The sequence below is a fragment of the Carassius gibelio genome, chromosome B6 (assembly GCF_023724105.1).
Source record: "Carassius gibelio isolate Cgi1373 ecotype wild population from Czech Republic chromosome B6, carGib1.2-hapl.c, whole genome shotgun sequence".
Classification (NCBI taxonomy): Eukaryota; Metazoa; Chordata; class Actinopteri; order Cypriniformes; family Cyprinidae; genus Carassius; species Carassius gibelio.
In genome coordinates, this window is record NC_068401.1 from 2584887 (window position 1) to 2601181 (window position 16295).

Consider the following 16295-nt stretch of genomic DNA (forward strand, 5'->3'; position numbering starts at 1 on the left):
ATCACTCTGTGGAGAAGCTAAAAGAAAAAACAGTATTCTTTAACTGAAGTATTCAGACATGTCCAGCGTGATTCTGTTTGGTTCCTGCATCGAGGGAACGGTGCTGAGAGATAAGTATGTCATGTGTTTAAAATATCTCTTGTCACATGATTTAGTTCAAGAAAACAAAAATAAATTGCATTTAAAAGTTTAGGGTTTGTGAGATTATGAGTGTGTTTAAAAAGGAGTTTCTTATTCTCACCAAGGCTGAATTTTGTTTAAGCAGAAATGCAATAAAAACTGTGAAATATTGTTACAGTTTAAGTAATTGTTTTAACTTGAATATATTTTAACTCTTTAACTGTCCCCACTTCCCGTATACGGGATGCCTACATTTACCTCACTATATTAGAATTAAATTTAATCTAATTTTGACAAACTATATATCGTTGGCAAGGTCTAAGACTCCCAAATATATATTTTACCAATGTTTTTTGTAAAAAATTATGTAGTAATAGATTCATTTATGACAAACGTGCACCCTCAAAAATCTACATTATAACAGGAGTTCTGACTTCTTCATTGCATCTTCTCTATCACATTTTAGAAATCATCAGAAATTATATATCAACTGAAAGCTTAAAATCTCAAAATTCATCCTTTAAAACTCATTTTAAAATCAGACATTGCATTACCATGTAAATGGTACAATGGTATATCATGTTACAAAATGTTTTCATTCATGAATTATACAAATTTTAGTTTGGATTGTGCACTATAAAGTCTATGTTCAAAAATGTGAGTGACAGTTATTAAAATGTAATTTATTCCTGTGTTCAAACCTTAATTTCCAGCATCATTACATGATCACATGATCTTCAGAAATCATTCAAAATATATTGATTCACTGCTCAAGAATACGAATGTTGAAAACAGTTTTGGTGCCTAATATTTTTCTGGAAACTGTGATATACTTTTATTTTTAGATGAACAGAAAGTTCAAAAGAACAGCGTTTATTTGAAATAGAATATGTCTTTACTGTCATTTGATCAATTAAATGCATCTTTGCTGAATAAAACCCCAAACTATTGAGCAGTTCAATAGTTATTTGTGTATGTTTGTGTGTTTCAGGTTTGGTGAGGCGGTCAGGGGGAATCTGGTGATCGGGACACTGGCGTGGCCTTCACCCTGGGTCATCGTCATCGGCTCTTTCTTCTCCACCTGCGGTGCAGGGCTTCAGAGTTTGACAGGTGCTCCGCGTCTCCTGCAGGCCATCGCTCGAGACGGCATCGTGCCGTTCCTCAGGGTGAGCGTGCACACATGATGTTTAGTGTTTAGCCTTTGACTTTCAGCATAAAGTCAGATTCACATTGCAGCTAACTCTGGCCAAGAGCTGCCAGCACTGACCTTGTGTTAAGCTATTCATGGGCATTTGTGTGTGTGTGTGTGTGTGTGTGTGTGTGTGTGTTTCAGGTGTTTGGTCATGGCAAAGCAAATGGGGAGCCCACCTGGGCGTTGCTCCTGACCGCATGCATCTGTGAGAGTGGAATTCTCATCGCTTCTCTGGATAACGTCGCTCCGATTCTCTCCATGTAAGAGACGATACGGATATACAACATACAACAAGTGTTTACACATTTATATCACACATAAAAATTACTGAATGTCATTGCTTTAGATAATACAGTTTATAAATTAAGAAGCATTCATCTGTTGTTGTTGTTATCTGAAATGAAAACTATTCAAAAAATGTTTTTGTCAGCTGAAGTAAAGCTAAAATAAAATAAAAATGTAAAATATTACTGAAAATTAGAGAAATTGAGAAATTAGAAATGTTGCCATGTCAGATTACTGGAATGAAATATGTTAAAGGATTAAAATTACTAAAAAGAAGACTAAAATAAAAATAAATTAAAGATAAATCGAAATACTTAAAAAAGACAACATATAAAAAAAAATTAAAACGTAATAAACTAAAATTCAAATGAAAACTGTTAATATAAATAATTTTAATTAAATATTAATGTAATTGTTATATACATTTTTTTATTATATTATATACAATAGACATATTTATATTCATATATTATATAAACAAATTATAATTAACAAAATTATAAAAAAAACAATTAATAGAAAATATGAAAATAAAAGCTAATTTTAAATAGTATTAAATATTATTTAAATAATAATACTTAAATAACAATGTTTAATTTAAATTCAATTAGATTTTTAGTAGTTCAAGGTTTAGTTTTAGTAAAAAATATTAATGTATCAACATGATCCACTAAACAACATTGTGGTTTTCAATAAATGCTATTTAATTCTATATTGTTGTACTATTATTGTTGTACATTTTAAGTGTGGTTTAAGGGTTGAAACATTTGAGCCATAATCCTGGGTTTTTCTCAACATTGTGGTGTTTGTTTCTCTCGTGCGGCTGCAGGTTTTTCCTCATGTGCTACATGTTTGTGAATCTGGCCTGTGCTGTTCAGACTCTGCTCAGAACGCCCAACTGGAGACCGCGATTCAAGTTCTACCACTGGTGAGCTCCAGAACACCATGTCTTGGCATTTGCTGTGGCTTCCCTCGTATTTGTACACTAACATGTCCCTTCATGTTTTCCAACAGGACTCTATCCTTCCTTGGCATGAGCCTCTGTCTCTCGCTCATGTTCATCTGTTCTTGGTATTACGCCATCGTTGCAATGGGAATCGCCGGCTGTATCTACAAGTATATTGAGTTCCGAGGGTAAGTGGATTGTGACCCGGAGTCAGGAGAGACCAAGAGATGGATTAGAAATGAGTTTCAGGCGTTTGACCTGTCAGGATTTTCAGATCCCTTGTAATCCGGCCGGCCAAGAACAGCTGAAATCTGCTCCAGGATTTGATTAGTTTAGTGCTTTTCCTTTGGAAACACTTCCAGAGTCAAAGTGAACAGTGACCCGCGTCCGTCGCCCGGAAATTAAAGACAAGGAGAAAATTGGCGGCAGGATTATGGATCTGTGTGTGCGGATTTGAATTCTTACTGCATACTGCACCGTACATACTGCACATACATGCAATATTAATAGCAGCATGCATATGTCATCCTCATCTTTTTATACAAATCTGAATCAAAATGCAAGGTCAAATTGTGTGCATTGCATTTTGGGATACAGTACCTAGTGCATGTACTAGTCCATCAAGGTTTTGCACGCAAGCCAAAAAATTGTATGCAAAATAATAGACACATACACTGCACTAACGGAAAAACACAAGATACTCTCTATTAATTTTAACCAATTAAAATATTGGTTATTGGTGGATCGTAATACACACAAATGTTGTATTAGAGTTGCTTGTTAATGGTGTTTCATTGTTAACGTTCCCAAAATCAAAAGCTAGTGATTGAAAAAATTAAAGCGTCAGATAAGACTTGTTGTTATTTATGGTATTTCATACGCCCATGATTACTTCATTTATATGGCAGTATGCTTTAAAGTCGGGAAAAATTAACAGGGCATTAATTAATGTGTATCAGCAGTTAGAGCACACATCTCTTACTTCATGTTTTATTTATTTATGTTAATTATTTGTTTTTATTTAAAACACAGAAGCATGCTGACTTAGCATGGATTTCGACAGCTCTAATAATAAGTAATAAATAATGTCATATGCAGCCAATGTAAACCATATATATATATATACATACTATATACAAGATTTTGAAAAAGATGTTTGTGTGTCTGTGCTGACAGGGCAGAAAAGGAATGGGGTGATGGAATAAGAGGTCTGTCTCTCAGCGCGGCCCGCTTCGCCCTCATGAGGTTGGAAGAGGGACCACCGCACACCAAGAACTGGAGGTAAAAAAAAAAAAAAAAGTATAGATCAATTTATATAAATTATAATAATACTATTATATAAATTCTGTAAGCACAATTGTATCATTTATATATTTTTATTAATAGTTTTTCATAAATAGATAAAGGCTGTAATTAAATTAAATTTAATTAAATTAAAAACTAAACTTTAAAAATAAAACATTTAATAAATAATTAAATGAAAATGTTTCCTTGTCAGCTTACTGGAATAAAATATTTTGAAGCATATGTCGGACTAAAATGAAAAAATTAATTAACAAATTAAATCAGAATATAATTTTTGAAAACAAACTAAGCTTAAAATCAAAACTGTTAATACACCTATTAATTAACAATTAATATAATTACATAAAATGTATTTAATTAAAATTTTATGTGTGATTGTGTCTATTATGTAATGTACATATTCATATTATATGATTATACTTATGTAATATGTAAAAAATTATTTGTTATATATTGTATTTTATACAAATAATTAATGTCGCCTTATTTTAAACATGTATGTATGTGTTTTTGTGTATTTTTATTTATGTATAAATATATTTATATATGTTTTTTTTATTTAATATTTGTAATTATTTAGATTTTTATGTTTTAACATAAATATATATATATATATATATATATATATATATATATATATATGTGTGTGTGTGTGTGTGTGTGTGTGTGTGTGTGTGTGTGTGTGTGTGTGTGTGTGTGTGCTGGATTTTAAAAGTACACTATTTATGTTACTTGTCTTATTGCGCATGTGTAAATGTAAAATTCTGATTCTTTTCTCTATTCTCAGACCTCAGATATTAGTCCTGGTCAGCATGGACTCTGAGCTGAATGTGGAGCAGCCGCGTTTGCTGTCTCTGACCAGTCAGCTGAAGGCTGGGAAGGGTCTGACCATCGTGGGCACAGCGCTGGAGGGAACCTACCTGGAAAACCATCCTCAAGGACAGCAGGCCGAACAGGTGACATTCACACACCTGCTTAGACAGCATACATACTGATTTGTGTTCTAATGTAATTCCCCACTTTGTTCTGTGTCTCAAAGTCTCTGAGGAAGCTCATGGATGCAGAGAAGGTGAAGGGTTTCTGTCAGGTGGTCATTTCTTCTAACATGAGGGATGCCACGTCACATTTGGTCCAGGCCGGAGGGTTGGGAGGTCTTCAACACAACACGGTTCTGGCCTCCTGGCCACGCAACTGGAAACAAGCCGAGGATCATCAGAGCTGGAGGAACTTCATCGGTGAGAGACAGAAGCACAGTTTCTTAGATAAAGGGTCTGTTTTGGCATTAATAATTCCATGAAGTGCTTTTAGCAACCATTGAACCTTTACTGTCCTTCAAAGGTTCTTTACAGTGGAAAAGGATTCTGTAGATTTAAAAAAAAAGTCACTACACTCTTAAAAAATAAGGTTTTGTCTTGTGTGCAGTGATATATATAGTTCAGTGGTATCCTGAGTTTTAATCCCGGCTCGAGGACCTTTCCCTCTCTCCCACCTCGCTTTCTGTCACTTCTAAACTGTCCTGTACTAATAAAGTAAAAAAAAAAAAAATATATATATATATAAAAAGAAAGTTTCAAAAGGTGGTATGTCATAGAAGAACCTTTTTTTGGTTCCCCAAAGAACCTTTAAGTCAAGTTAAACAGTTAACATAACCATTTTTATTTAAGCTTGTTTCTGCAATCCCTTACGAAAAATACATTTATTCAAGTGTGTTATTAGTATACCTCTTTTAAACTAAAAAAATTGGAAATTATGCTTTTAGTTTACTTTTATGTACTCCTCAGAAATATACTTAAAATAACATACTTACAAAAAGTTTAAATATATTTGAGCTATACTCCTAGAATCTGTGTTTTCATTATTATACGGTAGAGGGCGCTAGTACACATCTTCTGCACAGAATTTCCAAAAGAAAACACAAGTGAAGAAGAAAAAAGAAACACCAGATACTAATACATGTAATCTGACATGAAACAGCATCAAAACTGTAATGTTATGGAATAAAATGTCGACTGATGAAGAGATAATAATTACGGTCAAGCTTTGGGGTGTTGATGGACTCCATCTACATTTTGAATATCATTCTGAAACCAATTCATAGTCTTTTTCAGCTTTTTGTTCAAAATTTTATTTTTATTTTTTATGAAACTTACCCACATTAAACTGTTTAAAAAAAGAATGCATGACCCTAGAATAAAATGTTTTTGTTTACAAGTAGATACCGTTATCTTTCTTTGGATGTTTTGTATGTTCAGATAACAAAATATATACAAATTAAAAGCTAAATAAGGACATAGTAGTATACTTAAAGCATGATGTAAAGTTCAAGTTTTGAAGTATAAAAAAGTTTTTGCAGTACAAACTACAAACATAGAGGTAAACTAGTTGTGTACTCAAAGTTTGCTACTGTTTGGTAAGGGATGGGGAAAATAAAAAGATTTTGTCATTTTTATCTCAGTCAGTATGTAAGATTTAGCAAACGCACTGGCCTGCGCTGCGGCAGCTGTTAAACTCATTGCATCGTATGTGTTGGTGTGAGTCTGTTCTGTGTTATCACAGCTAAACTCTGAAGCTCTGAAGGAGCCAGACTGAGCAAGTGCAGCTTCACGTCTCACACCACAGATGTTCACTTGTGAATTTTAAGAAGAAACCGGCCGATGGTATAATTAATTTGATTTGGAATGGAGTCAAAATTAGTTACAGGAATAGACAGTGCTGCTGAATACAGGTGTTTAATTATCAGCTGATCCTTCTGGAGTATTGATTCTGTGTAGATACAGTCTGTTAAGGATGGTTAAAAATCTTAAATCTCAATATGAATGAATGTGGGTTACATTTGACAATATAATGACTTCTACTAAAAATTCAACTAGAATCGTATCAAAACTAAATGATAATGCTCTTTTTTTAATAATCCAGTAAATAAAATATAAATAAAAAAACAATTATTATATTTACATATATCTATTGTTATGTATTTTTCATGCACATGATATGTGTGTGTGTGTGTGTACATATATATACCATTCAAAAGTAAAATTTTGGATCATTTTGTAACATTTTTGGATTCGTTTATTTTATTTTTTTAAGAAGTGTCTTATGCTTATCAGAGCTGTGTTTGTTTGTTAAAAATACCATAAAAACTGTATTATTGTGAAATATTATTACAATTTTAAATAGCAAATTACTATTTAAATATATTGTAAAATGTAATTTATTCCTGTGACCAAAAGCTGAATTTTCAGCATCATTACTCCAGTCTTCAGTCTCACATGATCCTTCAGAAATCCTGATTTTTTAAAACCTGCGATACTTTTTTATAAAGATCATTTAAAATATGGAGAAAAAAAATGACAATCTAATGTTTTTTTTTGTTTTTTTTGGAACTTAAATGCACCAAATGTGAAGACGATTCTCAAAAATTATGCATGAAAAAAATTAATAAGCATGACATCAGAGCCACATCATTAAACAGAAGTCTCAATTTAGTAAAAAAATAATGCATCCATGAGCGTAAATAATAAATATAAACATGTGTTCATTACAGAGTTGGTAAGAGAAACCACTGCTGCCAGTAAAGCCCTGCTGGTGCCCAAAAACATCTCGGCCTTCCCGTCAAACGGAGAGCGTTTCACAGAGGGTCACATTGACGTCTGGTGGATCGTTCATGATGGAGGCATGCTGATGCTGCTGCCCTTCCTCCTCCGCCAGCACAAGGTACGCGCTTTATCTCTTCATTTCTGTCAGTATGATGTTATAGTTAAGTCACTGCAGCTCGTGTTGACATCTGTGGATGATGTTCTGTAGGTTTGGAGGAAGTGCAAGATGCGCATCTTCACTGTGGCCCAGATGGACGATAACAGCATCCAGATGAAGAAGGACCTGACCACCTTCCTGTATCACCTGCGCATAGACGCCGCAGTGGAGGTGGTGGAGATGGTAATGCAACCGCTCACTGTCATACTAGTGCTTATGTTCAAAAGCATCTCCGAGAGAGAAACAGGATGATGTTTAAGTTGAAAAGTTGAAAACCTTACAGGGGTTGTGCCAACGGAAGGTGAGCAGATCAATATCAGAAATTAACTGTGGAGGTATATTTCATATTTAAATAAATATTTAAAAAGCTGGGGCAGTAAATGATGCTGTAGTAAACATGTATAACTTCCATCCTTCCTGGATGCAAATAATATTTGCCATAAATGCTCAAATTATTACATTATTTATTTTTTTCAGTTAAAATTGTATCTAAATATTTTTCCAAAAAGTTACAAAAAAATAATATTAATTTGGATGGGCATATATGTGTGTGTATTATATCATACATAAACAAATACACATATATATAATATATAAATATATAACAGAAATTACAAATAATGTCATACAATAAATGTCAAAATCATTTGCAATTACTTTTGTTGTCATTTTTATTATTTATAAAAATATATATATTTTATTTATGGTTGCATTTTCAGAAAAAGTTGCTCCAGATCATCAGCTATTCCTTAGTAATCTGTAGACTACAGTATATTTCTACAGTTTTTTCTCACTGTTTCTTAACTTTACAGTTCCGTGAGCAACTCTTAACTTCAGTAAGATTTATTGAAAACTGCAGTGTATATATGCATCTCTCTGCTGTATCTTCAGCATGACAGTGATATCTCAGCGTACACATATGAGAAGACCCTGATGATGGAGCAGAGATCTCAGATCCTGAAGCAGATCAACCTCACCAAGACTGAGCGTGAACGTGAGGTACATCTCGGTCCTTAAACATGCACTGTCAAACTCGATTTATGATCAGAGATGCTACTTGTGCATCAAAGTACTGTTGAAACTACTGTTAAAAGCTTCGAAAGATTAAACTTAGCAGTATTTCATGGGAAATATATTTAACACAATAATAGTGTACATCACAGGATACAACTACAGCTGAACTCCAAGGCTGCATGTTGAGCCTCATTATGCATGACATCACTGCATGTGGGCGGGGCCTCTTCTCTCATTAATATTCTCATCATTCCTCTCCCTTCAGATCCAGAGCATCACTGACAGCTCTCGTGGGTCGATCCGCCGTAAAAACCCGGCGGCTGTCACGACTCAGCTGAGTGTGACCGAGGAACCAGCGGCCAGCAGCAAAGAGGAGAAACCAGAAGAGGAGGTACAGTGTATCGGACAGTTCTGTGCCTGTAATAATCATGTCTTCAGATATCACAGAAACAAATGAATGGCTTTACAGTTTTCAGTTTACATGTCAATAACAGCCACATCGCTTGTGTTGAACATGCTGTGATCTCAGCGTGACTGACTGTCTGATATCAGTGTTTTTGTGATGCCTTTCAGAGTAATAGACACGGCAGAATTCATCTCTCTCTCTCTCTCTCTCTCTCTCTCTCTCTCTCTTTTAAAAGTTTTTAATTTTAAAGATTTTTAGTCATAAGAAATGCCATTTTAATCATTTAATTTGTATGAATTATTTATTTATATATATATATATATATATATATATATATATATATATATATTATGAAGAAATAATTATAATAAAACAACTAGCAATGGTAAATTATCAATTTATTTATTTTAAATTTATTTCTTATTTTAATGAGAATAAATGTCATTTCAGTTTTATTTTTAACTTGTCTTTTAATTTAATTCTAAAAGTCAAAGCAATTATGTTATATATAATATACTTAATTATAAATATAATTAAAATGTTTTTAATTCTATATTTATTAATTAATTTAATAATGATTCAATTCAGTTTGTTTATTTGTATAGCGCTTTTTACGATACAAATCATTGCAACTTTACAGAAAATTTTGTTTCTACAATATTTAGAATAAATGCCAAAAGATTTATTATTTAATATTATTCATTATGAAACAATGTCAGTTTCATTGTGTTTGTCACAAATAGAATGAAATACAATGAAAGCAATAATGTAAGTCAATAAATAAAAATACTTTTCATTATAAAGCAGTCGTTTTCATTGTGATCGCAGTCTCATTTGTTATTTTTGTTGTGATTATTTAACCGTATTGTTTATTTTTATTTTTATTTCATAATTTATGATTTATTACTATTAAATATTCCTTTGTTTATTTGTTTTAATCTCTTTCTGATCATTAACGTTTTCTTTTCCTCCTCTTTTGCCCTTACATTCTCCATATGTGCGTATGTGCCGGTCCTGCCCTCTCAGTCTGTCCCTGTGTCCCCATCCCAACAGGAACAGCTCATTCATGACAAGAGTACCAACCCGCCGACCCCGGCCACACCGCAGTCCCCCAGCGCAGATGCCGAGACCCCCAGCACAGCCGTTCAGATGACATGGACCGAAGCCAAGTGTGATGGAGAGCAGGCCAAACCTATAGGAGCCACGACAACAGAGGCCATCAAAGACCTCTTCAACATGAAACCGTGAGTGCAGCACGCCCCAAACAATCACTTGATTTAAAAATGTATTTGCAAAGGTTTGAATTTAGGTTTAGTTTTGCATTGCACACATTTACACTCATCTTTCTTTCTTTCTCAACAGTGAGTGGGAAAATCTGTGAGTATCTGACAGTGATGCATTGCACACATTCACACTCACTGATGTTGATGAATGTTTATGAGCGTATGGTTGATGATGGTTTTGTTTTCAGAAACCAGTCCAACCTGAGGCGCATGCACACTGCACTCAGACTCAACGAAGTCATTATTAAGAAATCCCAGGAGGCCAGACTAGTCCTGCTCAACATGCCCGGACCGCCCAAGAACAGGAGCGCCGAGGAGAACTGTATCCTGATCATTTTTTTGTGTTACACTGTCTCGAAAATTATTATGGCTTTCATTATTTTTTAATCCAGTTTGGTGTAATAGTTTGACATTTTTGTGGTAGACCAAAAAAATATTGAGGCAAGCAAGAATTTAAAATGGCATTTGATTTTAAATGGTCACATCGAGTCCATTGCATTATGGGAAACTATGCAAATACACCACTGTTCAAAAGTTAATTTAATGAAAGAAATTAGTGCTTTTAACTGGAAAGGAAACTTTCTATTATGAATAAATGCTGTGCCTTTGAACTTTCTGTTCATCAAAGAATCCTGAACGTAAAAATGTATCCCAGTTTCCACACAAATGTTAAGCGACACAATGTTTTCAACACTACTAAAATATAACAATATGTTTCTTATATGCAGCAAAACATATAAGAATCTGTTCAGATTTGACTCAGAGTACAATTTACAGTATATTCAAACAGAAAACAGCTATTCTAAATCATAATACTTCACAATATTACTCTTTTTAATGTATTTTTGATCAAATAAATGCAGCCTTGGCACGTATGATGCCTAATTTTTACATGCTGTTCACCATATAGTACAAAAGTAGTCTGAGTAGTACGTGTCTGTATGTCTGTTTCATATCTTCTACAGCTCTGACTTCCTTGACTCTATCAATCAGACATGGAATTCATGGAGGTTTTAACCGAAGGTCTCAACCGGGTCCTCCTCGTGCGTGGTGGAGGCCGTGAGGTCATCACCATCTACTCTTAAGAAACTAGTCGACGTCATCCCACCCCATTTGTCCTCTTTCCCCAGTGTGGCCCAAGCAATATCCCAGAATTCCCTTCAATCAACCAGCTTCAGAAAATGCCGTTCTACTGGTCTGCCAAACTCTCACTGGCCAAACATCGCTCTTGGCATTACTCTCGTTCATGATGGACGTGATCCACACTTTACTGTTCAATGAAGTGCATTGTTGATGTCAGTGAGTATTTGTTCAATGCCCTTCCTACATCATCTGTCAATCACCACTCTCACCCAATCAGGAGAAGCGGGTGGGTTGGGCTTGATTTGTTTTCACCTATTTGTTTCGAGGAAGAGGATTCAGAAACAAATGTGCAAAGTCAAGGAATCGGCGTTCAAAACTACACCAGAGATGAAATACTTCTGCTCTGGTAAAGGCTGACAGCCTCTGAAAAAGATTTCCATGGGTTGAACTCGATCCTTTCGGTCTGAAGATTGGTCAAATGTGAATTAATTATAACTTAATACTATAATGTGAAATGTGAAGTTTAAAGTCAACATGAAATGAAACTTAGACCGATTTACTTTCGTCAACGATCGGTGCATGTTATTCAGGAGAAAAAACATAGTTAAATCAAAACATGAAATTAGCTCAACTCTCTATATCATATCTCTTCTGCATTTTTTGCTCATCTTCCTGAATGCTTGCATTACGGAAGCAAAATGGTTTGCAAACGGCATTTCACGTTGACTTTAAGCGGGTTCCTCTGCACAGAGATCTGTTGTTGTGTATTTGTTTTGTCAAATCATCCTCCTCCATGTTTTTATTCGTTCCTAGCTATCCCCCTGCCAAATACATCACAATATGTGCCAAAAAAACAAGGCTGGCAGGGTGTGCGACTTGTTGTTTGACAGCAAAGCAGCGAGTGATAGTCTATCGGTGCAACCGACACTGTAATTAGCGAAAGAACAAGCTTGAAAAAAGTAAGTCATGTAAATAGTGTATAAGGCATTATTTATTAAATATCAGTGTAGTATTTTTATTGTGAAATTACTGAGGATTCTGGTGAAGAAACGCTGTTGTCTTACAGGGTCAGGGTGTTTTGGGTGGCTAAAGGCTTCACTATGGCGGCTTGAAGTGTACTACGGTACCAAACCTCCCCTCCCAAACAAGCACTCAACCTGCACTGACAGCCACTGTGTAACAAATGATTTAATGATTCTGTGGATTCATTAAATGAATGTGTGTGTGTGTGTGTGTGTGTGTGTGTGTGTGTGTGTGTGTGTGTGTGTGTGTGTACATGCATGAGTGAATGAGCGAGCTGCATCCTTGAGCAAACGAAAGTTGCCCATGTCTTTCTTTTTTCCCATTTTGCTATAAAGAAAACCTCTATGTTTGTTGCTTTTACAGACAAATCTCTATGAATTAGCTATATCATTGATAAAATCTATATTATATTACACCAGAAATGTCACAGAGCTATATATAGAGCATTATGGTATCTGATTGTATTGCCAAATTTAGATTTCACTCGTGCCATGTGAAAGAAAATGTGAATTGTCAATAGAAACTAAACTTGATAACAATGTCACTTTAAATGCAAATGCTGCACTCACCTCAAGAGTTTCTGACTTTGAAACTTGATTTCTTTAACTTCATATCAAAGTTGGAATTTATATAAAAGCACCGAAAATCACAGCGGTTTAACAGTTTAAGCTACAGTTCAACTTGAACGCTTTCAATCATCATTTCTGGGTTCATAAACAGCTCTGAATAGACTCTTGGTTGTCTTTTTGTAATTACGGTAATTGTGACGTGACGTGAATGCAGCATTAGATTGAGTTGTTATAAAGCATTATGGAAAACTGAACTCTATGCAGCGCGACTGTAACGCATTAGCAAAATCACAAAATAAGATTGAAGATGCAAAATTAACCCAAGATTGTTAAGAAAATGAAGTTTTGATCATAGAAAAGAAGATCAGAAAGTGTAGGCTATTTTTTAGAGCGTAATTAAAGTTTATTTGTATATCGCTTTTTACGATACAAATCATTGCCAAGCAACTTTACAGAAAATTAGAGTAATGTAGACCTATGTGAAATTGGGAAATCATATATTCATTGCATTATTTATTTTTGTAGAGATATAGGATATTTTATAGTCTTTTTTTTTAGCAGAAATACCAACAACTGCATATACATTAATATATATATATGTATATATATATATATATATATATATATATATATATATATATATATATATATATATATATAAATACAAATACAAATAAATATAAATACAAATATATGGATAAATATAAATAAATAAATAAATAAATATAACTTCTCACTGGTAAGAAAATATATACAGTAGTTTATGAAGATATCACAGATTATTTTATGTTTAAACATGGGAAACCTCTCATAAGATGAATGCTGCTGCTAGTGTATGAATAGATATGGACTGTACGTGTACATAAAGCGAAAGATTAAATATTTAAAGTTATATTTACGAGGGGAGAGGCTGGCGCTAAGATTGCATATCAGTTCTAGCGTTTGCATCGAAAACGACTTCAGCCTTATGTAATCAGCTTTATCATGTTTTATTTAGTTTATTTTCAATTAAAAGTGATAACTTAAAGTGACGACAATGTTCACTGAATCTGAACAAAACGCAAAATGTGCATCAAAACGCGACGTAGTTTTTTTAACATAATACTGCCTGCGTAGACTGAGCCTCTGATGACGTTTCGACAATTCGTTCACTCAACGATGTTTTTAACAAACCACTTACCATACGCTTCGTTTGCATGATGTGTGTTGGAAAATTAGATTTTCGTAATGTGAAAAGAGCAGTTTCTGGAAAAATGTCAAGGCAGCTTATTCAGATTGTTGTCGCGACTCAACGGCAAAATGTTCTTACGTGTAAACTTAGAGTAGCAGGATACTGTGTGTTGTTGATTTGGGTTTTGTACATAATATCACTCTTGGGATACTGTAGCTACAGGGTCGTTGTTCTCTGATGTGTTTGATAGGATGCTTTTAGTACACAATGAAAAAATAAACATTTTGGTTTTCAACGGTAACGTGCAATATTGATTTCCATGGGAAATGGTACGTATGGCGTAATTTTAGTTGCTAGTTCGCACACAAGTCTGCTTCTCGTAGAGTTCATCGGTACGTTTCGTATGCTAGAGTGTGCGTCACATCTGTTTTATGGTGGCTGAGATAGAAATGCACTTTATTCGAGTTAACGTTATTAACGTCTATGGTGACAGTGACGATTGAGTTGCCAGAATCATGAGCATGCCAGATCCATTTCAGCGTTGATGCCTCTAGCGGCGAGAGTGTGTACTGCATCGGCCGCTCGGCCAAGTTATCGCAGACTGGACAGTTTTGTTTGCTGCGTTAAAATACTACCTGAAGATTGATTTTATTATGCTGTAAAACAAAACAAAAAATTGTGTGCTTGCTGTTTATTTGGCATGAATTTCTAGCATTTCTTGTAATTATTGATGAAAAGAGTACACGTAGATGTATAAAAAAAAGAAAAGAAAAAGAAGATATATTTCTAATACGAATCACTGAGTTGATGTGGTAACATCTCCATTCCTCCTACTTTTCACTCCCTACGTCATTCCGAACCTACAAGCACTGTTTCGATGTGATCACCGTATAAAAAGACTATAAACAAGCGCTTCCACTGCTGGGCTTGGCTCTATTCAAACTGACAGTGGACACATTCACAATCTTTTTCTTTTCTTCAGTATCTCACGATGAATACCTGGCTTGTGTGTAGCAAAAAAAAAAAATGGTGTATTCTTTCGCCAAGGAATATCGAGGCGTTCGATACATCTCGGAAACAAAAAAAGGGCTCTGAATAACTTGGTTCTGACCCATGCCATTGGATGTTTTCCAAAAAAAATAAAATAAAAATGGGAATCTCACTTCATTTTATTAATTCTAAACTCTCTGAAACTGAAGGTTGCTTGCTGTATTTTAGGTTCTCGCTGTATGAAAAATTATTGATGTTTTCTACAGGTTCTTCAAATCAGATAACTTTTGGTTTCTACGTTTTTTAAGCACCTAAATATAGTTTAAAAAGGCATTAGACTGTCAGGCCTTTATTTTTTAGTTAACTCCAATGATATTTACCTCTGAACACACCTTTTCTTGACATTCCAGTATCTTTAGTAAAATAAACTGAAAAAATAAAAACAGTACACCTCTTAATGCACGTGAACCATGTGAAAGTCCAAATGTTGAAATCTGAATCAAATCCATCTGAAGCAGTTGAAATAGAGCCAGGACCTGGGTCCGTTGTCCTGTTCAACGCATGCACATTATCCTGAACAAGCTGATATATAAATATATATAAATATTTAAATGTTTTGTGATATACAGTATTACGTTCAAGCAAGTTTATTTCAGTTATTTAATTGTAAATGTGTTATTTTTACCAGATGTTTGGTGTTCTTGTTGTGCACAATGGTTTCTTTGGATCCACTATCTTAGTGTGAATGGATATTGATTGGTTGAAGGGGTCTGTTTTTACTATAGGTAGTTTATAGCCAAGACAATGACCATTTTACTTTTAATATATAGTTAATATATTTAAAGAACTGATTACCAAAGTTATTTATGTTAACCTGGGTATGTGTTTAGTCTATTGCAAACTGTCATTCTGAATGAAATAAAAAGAAACTTGAGGGGGTTGTTTTGTTTAGCAGTAAAATAATTTACATTTTGTACATATGCCTTAAATACACAATATATTATATATACATTTAATCATTTATATTATGACAAATCTAATGATTAATTCTAGGGCCAATTTCAAACACTCAAATTAAGCCGAAAGGACTAAAAATATTCACTATAATATAAAATGTCAGTGTTCCTCACATATAATTTGACTGCCTAAAAAATA

General features: G+C 34.1%; 1 protein-coding gene across 3 annotated transcripts in view; it reads left to right on the forward strand.

Moving 5' to 3' along the window:
- Positions 1–12399, forward strand: part of slc12a5a (solute carrier family 12 member 5a) — a 128888-nt gene extending 116489 nt beyond the window's left edge. For 2 of the 3 annotated variants that reach the window (XM_052559928.1, XM_052559929.1), the window contains exons 11-23: positions 57–114; positions 1112–1286; positions 1454–1572; positions 2427–2525; positions 2612–2731; positions 3720–3824; positions 4636–4804; positions 4888–5083; positions 7393–7562; positions 7653–7784; positions 8493–8600; positions 8881–9006; positions 10048–10304. In XM_052559928.1, the coding sequence (XP_052415888.1) occupies positions 57–114; positions 1112–1286; positions 1454–1572; positions 2427–2525; positions 2612–2731; positions 3720–3824; positions 4636–4804; positions 4888–5083; positions 7393–7562; positions 7653–7784; positions 8493–8600; positions 8881–9006; positions 10048–10269 (1799 nt within the window). In that variant the 3' untranslated portion in view covers positions 10270–10304. Of the gene's footprint in view, positions 1–56; positions 115–1111; positions 1287–1453; positions 1573–2426; positions 2526–2611; positions 2732–3719; positions 3825–4635; positions 4805–4887; positions 5084–7392; positions 7563–7652; positions 7785–8492; positions 8601–8880; positions 9007–10047; positions 10305–10383; positions 10399–10492; positions 10627–11297 lie in introns of those variants that run through there. The other variant, XM_052559930.1, reaches the window with a different exon arrangement.
- Positions 12400–16295: the final 3896 nt, after the last annotated feature.